This window comes from Babylonia areolata, chromosome 5 (genome assembly GCF_041734735.1).
Source record: "Babylonia areolata isolate BAREFJ2019XMU chromosome 5, ASM4173473v1, whole genome shotgun sequence".
Taxonomy (NCBI): domain Eukaryota; kingdom Metazoa; phylum Mollusca; class Gastropoda; order Neogastropoda; family Buccinidae; genus Babylonia; species Babylonia areolata.
This window is the reverse complement of record NC_134880.1, coordinates 7,326,104-7,333,603: the sequence shown is the minus strand read 5'-3', so window position 1 is coordinate 7,333,603 and position 7,500 is coordinate 7,326,104. Positions and strand designations below refer to the sequence as shown.

At 44.7% G+C, this 7,500-nt stretch overlaps 1 protein-coding gene across 1 annotated transcript; it reads right to left on the bottom strand.

Moving 5' to 3' along the window:
* Positions 1-1,496: 1,496 nt before the first annotated feature.
* Positions 1,497-5,234, bottom strand: LOC143281903 (uncharacterized). The gene is made up of 4 exons (XM_076587186.1): positions 4,551-5,234; positions 3,469-3,586; positions 2,799-3,032; positions 1,497-1,754 (listed from the first exon to the last, which is right to left on the bottom strand). The coding sequence occupies exons 1-4, from the start codon at positions 4,958-4,960 to the stop codon at positions 1,650-1,652; spliced, it is 867 nt and encodes a 288-aa protein (XP_076443301.1). The 5' UTR covers positions 4,961-5,234; the 3' UTR covers positions 1,497-1,649.
* Positions 5,235-7,500: the final 2,266 nt, after the last annotated feature.

Below are 7,500 nucleotides of genomic sequence, written 5' to 3'. Positions count from 1 at the left end.
AAAAAAATAAAAAAGGAGGGATAAAAGCCAGTCACTTTACTTCACACAACCCACTTTCTACACGTGTGACATTTGTAACCCAAGTGTCACAAACAACCATAATCATGAAAAAAGCAACAACACTTACTGACCCTTTTTGAAAGGTACGATTGTCTATGTTGTGAACAGGTTCAAGTTAACCCTTTTTTTTTTGTTTACCATGTTTGCTTTGTCTCTCGTTGTGAACAGGTTCAAGTTAACCCTTTTTTTGTTTACCATGTTTGTTTTGTCTCTCGTTGTGAACAGGTTCAAGTTAACCCCCTTTTTTTTTGTTTACCATGTTTGTTTTGTCTCTCGTTGTGAACAGGTTCAAGTTAACCCCCTTTTTTTTTTGTTTACCATGTTTGTTTTGTCTCTCGTTGTGAACAGGTTCAAGTTAACCCTTTTTTTTGTTTACCATGTTTGTTTTGTCTCTCGTTGTGAACAGGTTCAAGTTAACCCCTTTTTTTTTTTTTTTTTACCATGTTTGTTTTCTCTCTCGTTGTGAACAGGTTCAAGTTAACCCTTTTTTTTTGTTTACCATGTTTGTTTTGTCTCTTGTTGTGAACAGGTTCAAGTTAACCCTTTTTTGTTTACCATGTTTGTTTTGTCTCTCGTTGTGAACAGGTTCAAGTGAACCCTTTTTTGTTTACTATGTTTGTTTTGTCTCTCGTTGTGAACAGGTTCAAGTTAACCCTTTTTTGTTTATCATGGTTTCCTTTCATGACACATCTCTGACTCTCTGATACAAGACAAGGCGTCATCATAGTGACATCATCATCATAAAACATCATAGTCAGTGGTGAGAACAGTGCACATTATCTGATACAAAGCAAGGCGTCATCATAGTGACATCATCATCATAAAACATCATAGTCAGTGGTGAGAACAGTGCACATTATCTGATACAAGGCAAGGCGTCATCATAGTGACATCATCATCATAAAACATCATAGTCAGTGGTGAGAACAGTGCACATTATCTGATACAAGGCAAGGCGTCATCATAGTGACATCATCATCATAAAACATCATAGTCAGTGGTGAGAACAGTGCACATTATCTGATACAAGGCAAGGCGTCATCATAGTGACATCATCATCATAAAACATCACAGTCAGTGGTGAGAACAGTGCACATTATCTGATACAAAGCAAGGCGTCATCATAGTGACATCATCATCATAAAACATCATAGTCAGTGGTGAGAACAGTGCACATTATCTGATACAAGGCAAGGCGTCATCATAGTGACATCATCATCATAAAACATCACAGTCACTGGTGAGAACAGTGAACACATTCCCGACAAGCCGCAGCGTCTTGTAAGGGGACAATGCTGCCATGATAGAACACGGATATGTGCATTTTTCAAAGCGGGACACACTCTCTCTCTCTCTCTCTCTCTCTCTCCAGGCCAACATCCCTTTCGAGGTGTCAAACCAGCAGTTCATGAATCTCTCTCTCTCTCTCTCCTCTCTCTCTCTCTCTCACACACACACACACACACACACACACACACACACACACAGAATTCTCAAAATGATCATCATCATTGTGTCCAACAGAAAAAAACAAAAACAAAGCAAAACAAAAAAGAAGTGCGGGTTTTCACTCTGCGCACCATATGACGTCAAGAGCTGGTGACGTATCTGATGACGCCATAGCCGACGATGATGACACCGGCCAGCGCGAGGGAGAGGGACAGCTTGCTGAACCCGGCACCCATCACCGTGCCCTGCACACACACACACACACACACACACACACACACACACCACGATGACGTAAACATGACGTCATAGGGAAATCACCGCAAGAGAACGAGAGGCAGAGAGAGAGAATGACAAGAGATACAGACAGCGACAGACACACAGACAGACAGTCAGAGATGGGAAGATACGATGGAGACAGTGGGTCAGACAGACAGAGACAGAGACAGACACTGAGACAGACTTGGACGGATAAGTCAAAACGTGTTATTTGATTTTAGGCATGGCGTATTCTTATACAACCTGTCCTTGCGAATCTACAGAGAGAGACAGACAGACAGACAGACAGACAGGCAGCGACAGAGAGAGAGAGACAGAGGCAAAGTGAAAGACAGACAGACAGACAAAGGGACAGAGGCAAACTGACAGATAGGCAGGCAGACAGACAGAGACAGAGCGAAGAAGAATTCAGCATGCGTATTAATAGAAACAGTATCAACATCATCATCAACAACAAGCACCGCACACACACACAATACACACACACACACACACACATACTGCACACACACACGCTGCACACACACACGCTGTACAAACACACACACACACACACACACACACACACACACACACACATACTGCACACACACACGCTGCACACACACACGCTGTACAAACACACACACACACACACACATACACACACTGCACACATACACAATACACACACACACACATACTGCACACACACACGCTGTACAAACACACACACACACTGCACACACACACAATACACACACACACACACATACTGCACACACACACACACACACACACACACACACACACACACATACTGCACACACACACACGCTGCACAAACACACATACAATGCACACACACACACACACACACACAAACACACGCACCCACCCACCCATCCTTCCACACACACACACACACTGCACACTCACACACACACAAACACACGCACCCACCCACCCTTCCACACACACACACACACACACACACACAAGCAAAAACAACCGACCAACCGTCCACTCACCCAACCACCGTGGGATCGAACCCACGCACAGACGTTCTCTGAGATGAAGGCGAGGGACCAGGCCATGAACCGTGCGCACAGCTCCGCCCCGCTCCCCGTCAGCAGCGAACAGCCCATGGCCACGTCACAACAGAAGATGAACAGCACCACGATCCGCTCCCGTGTCACTCCGCCCCCAGCAAATAGTTCCCTCAGCAGTCCTCTGAACTCCCCCTGGCTGATGCCCGGCTGCACCTGAAGGGGGTGGGGGTGGAGGGTGGAGGGTGAGGGGTGTGGAGGAGGAGGAGGAGGAGGAGAGCAATCAGCAAAAAACTCGTGAACAGATTTTAACTGATTGAATTAATTAATTAATCGCATCAAGAGGTAAATGTAGTGAATGACGTCTTTCCTTGTTGTTTTTTCAACTATTGATTAAGCTTATCGATGACTAAATGTCGTGAATATGTTTTGATTATTCATTAACCAGATCGATAACTGAATGTCGTGAATATGTTTTGATTATTGATTGAGCAGATCGATAACTAAATAATGGCATGAGCATGTTTTTTTTGTTTGTTCATTGTTGGGTTGTTGTTTTTTTTAATTATTATTATTGACCAGCCACATCAGTACTTAAGTATCATAATCAACTGACCCACTTTGTAAGGTTAATGAGCAGGGTAATGTTTACCTGTGCCGCCCTGTGCCTCACTCTCTGCCTCAAAGGACTATTTTCCAGAGACCGGGCGATGTGACGGAGCTCTCTGCCGATCCGGACCAGTCGCTCGTTCGTGTAGCTGGCTGGGGGGCTGTACACACACATACATACAGACACATGTATTGTCTGTTTATCTATCTATCTATCTATCTATCTATCTATCTGTACACACACATACAGACACATCTATCTATCTATCTATCTATCTATCTGTACACACACATATAAACACATCTATCAATCTATTTTCACACGCACATGAATCTCTCTCTATATACACACACACACACACACACACACACACACACACACATATATATATATGTATATATATATAGACACACACACCCACACCTACACACATGAACTATCAATCTTTTCACACACAACGTGACCACACATGGAACTTGTAACTTTCTGTTTATCTATACACAAACATACACACATGTAACTATCGGTCTATCAATCAATCTCAGTATCTATAATATGTATCACAGGTGCGTGCGTGCGTACGTGCGTGCGTGAGTGCCGTGTGTGTGTGTGTGTGTGTGTGTGTGTGTGTGTGTGAGTATGTGTGTGTGGGAGTGGGGGGGAGGGGTCTGTGTCTGTGTGTATTTGTTTGTCTGTCCGTGTATGTGTCTGTCTGTGTCCGTGTGCGTGTTATTGTTGTGGACTTATTGTCAGTAACAGAAGATGAATAAAAAGGAAGTTTAACTCCCGTTGAAAATAAAAGCACTACATTATCAAAAACCAACACTTGAACACTCACAACGACCAAACGAACATCATCTCACGATATCCCCAGTCTCTCCCACAACAAAGAACATCAACCCCCGATATTCCTTGTGACCCCGGTACACATTTTTGTTTTTTTGTTTTTTTGGTTTTTTTGTTTTTTTTGTTGTTGTTTTTGTTGTTGTTGGGGTTGTTTTTTTTGTAATAAAGACACATTCTATTCTATTCTATATCCCAAGTCTCTCCCACAACAAAGAACATCAGCTCCTGATATCTCTTGTCTCTCCCACAGCAACCAAAAGAACATTAATTTTACTCACGATATCCCCAGTCTCTCAGCGGCTTCGGGGTTCTCGGTCTGTGCTTGGTGGGAGACAAAGTTGGAGAACAGTTCTCTCCCTTCCTCCTCCACGTTTTCCTGCCCGGCACCGCTATTGCCGCGCGTGGTCAGAGTGTGGGTCAGCCTCCTGCCTGTGGCGATCAGCAGAGGGGCCAGTCTCTGACTCCGAGGCCTTCTGGACACCAACGACTGTCCGCCACCAGTGTCCACCGTCACCGCGCGTGACGCAAGGTCCGTGGGAAGACCTTGAGGGAACCGCGGGGACTGAAACGTAAACGGGTTCATGTCCGTTGACTGTCGTCTGCTTTCCGTTGTCGTGGTGCCAGGTGTGAAGTTGGCAGCCGCGAGCAGCGTTCGTACCGAAATGTTGTCTGGCCTGTCTCTTGTCATTGGGTTGATGGTTTGAGTTCTCTTTCCCAGCGCTGGCACTTTTATTATCTTTTCTTTTCAATGTGTATGTTAGCAGCGAAGAAATCACAACCACCTTTCAGGTTTTTTTGTTTTGTTTTTTTTTCTGTTAGACTTTAACGATGTAAACACTTTCGACAAATGTTCAAAAGGCCCACTTGTCTAGATCACAGCCAGTTAAACAACTGAATGAACGTATTTCCACGTTCCCTTTTTATACCATCCCATGAATAAGTACACGGATTTCCAGTTGGGATCTGCTCCAAACCGCCAAGAAGCCTTCACTTCAAACACACTACGTCACAAGCTGATCTAACCTGGGACAGTCTATATTTAGAAACATACAGTACGGGCTCTCATTGGCTAGTTCAGCAGGTGTGTAAGTGTTGACTTCTTGCGAGGTCACAGGGAAAATTGGCATGGCTAAAAATAGCTGTACACTGAGACGAGGGGGGGTATAAGTATTATCATTATGTCTGATTGTATACACCCGTAAGCAAACGCTGTTTCTGTGTGTCGTTCTCCTGTCTGCCTTGAGTCAGTGTCGACTCACAGGCGACACATTGAAGCGACAAACTTCTTACTATACGAGCTGTTATCTTGACCATCAGGCAGGTATAGATTAGGGTTCTGGTACTTCCCTCAGTTCTCAAAATGTCGATTCAAGTAAGGTGAATCAAACTGAGTGACTCAGTTTTGTTTTCAATGCATGCCGAGGTTTTAGAAAGGTTCAGAATGACTTGGCATATTCATTTTAGTACTGGTATCATCGTCGCCATCGTCATCGTCGTCGTTGGTGGTGGTGGTGGTTGCGGTGGTCAGTGGTCGTGGTGGTTGCTGTATAAAAGGCTGTGGATTTTCAAAATTTACTCCACTTACGATAACAATAAAGATACGAAAGTAGCAGGTAGTACAAGTGAATGAATGTAGATATAAGCACAGCTGGGTAGGTACAGTGCGTCAGTCCATTGTGTGTGCCTACTGACCTGCTCACTCACTGTTCCTCCTCACACACCCCTCCCCCCCACGTCATCTCCACTCCCACACGTACATTGCACACTGACTGATGATGGATTACAGTGTTAACTGCTGTACATCACTGTGTGTTTGTGGGGAGGGGGCGGGGGAGGAGGGGTTATCGGAGGTGAATGGGTTGTATTGAAATGGAAGGGAACAGGGGGTGGATGAGGGTAGAGGGAGCAGGCTTTGAGGGTTTATATAACTACTGGGAGGCAAAATTGCACTGGCTCTTAGTGCTGCAGCCTTGGAGGCTAACTGGCCTTTTGGAACCATCCCCAATGTCAACTGTCCTAAAACCCTCTTGGCCGAGAGAGTGGGGATGTAACTTGGGCAAAACACTCTTCACTGTAATCAGATACTAGCCCAGATAGTCGGGATAACGGTTACCTCCTCTGCTCTTCTGATGTTCACAGTCGAACACGACTTCTTCTTCTTGTTATCATCATCATCATCATCATTATTATCATATTATTATATAATGGTGGAGAGAGGGAAGGTAGTGGCAGGCAGAGTCCAACAGGCGTAACTGCGTCACTTGTTTTCATTTCATCACAGCGTGTCCTGTAACGACTATATATATACCATCGTGAAACATGATTCCGGAAATTCCCCGCTAAAAGAGAAACACAGAACCCAATAATCAAAAAGCGTATACACAGCCAGACCGAACAGGATGTACCCCGCGCAACACGAACAGAGCACGCGACGAAAGATTGACGTTATGTCCACACGTGCGGCCGGGTTCTTTCGTCAGCCACTGTTGGCACACTGTCAGCCTGATGACGTCATACTGGATGGTAGAACTCCCCGAGTCCAAACACTTCCTTAAAAGGGCATATCCGGATCGTGCCTACGATCGGGTGCCGAGTCAATGATGCCAGAAACAAAGAAACGAAACTTGGGTTCAGCCAGGATATCAAAAAAACAAGAGAAAAAAAATTATGAACCCGCTTGGTGATCAACCAGCTCCTGTTCATGCAGAAGAGTAAGTCACGACCCAGATCAGATTAACAGCGCCCCGCGGGGAACACAAACAACCCCTGATCAGTAAATAAAGAAATGAATAGATACATAAATCAACTGGTGATGAATGGCGAAAGCATGTCCATTTTGACACACACACACACTGACACACAGACACATACACACTCACGCACGCACGCACACACCCACACACACGCACGCACGCACGCACACACACACACACACACACACACACACACACACACAGAGGCACTCAGGCACGCACGCACACATACAAGATAGAGTGAGAGAAAGAGAGAGACAGAGAGAGAGAGATTGTGATTAACAGATAAAGCGGAAACACAAAATGGACACATTCGTAATTTCGTCAGGGGTAATTTTTTTTTTTTTCATTAAAGATTATAGAAATAGAATGAAACAAAACTGAGCATGTTATTGTCAAAATATTTGCCTGTTTGTCTGTCTAGTCTGTTTCTCTTTCACAACACACACACACACACACACACACACACACACGA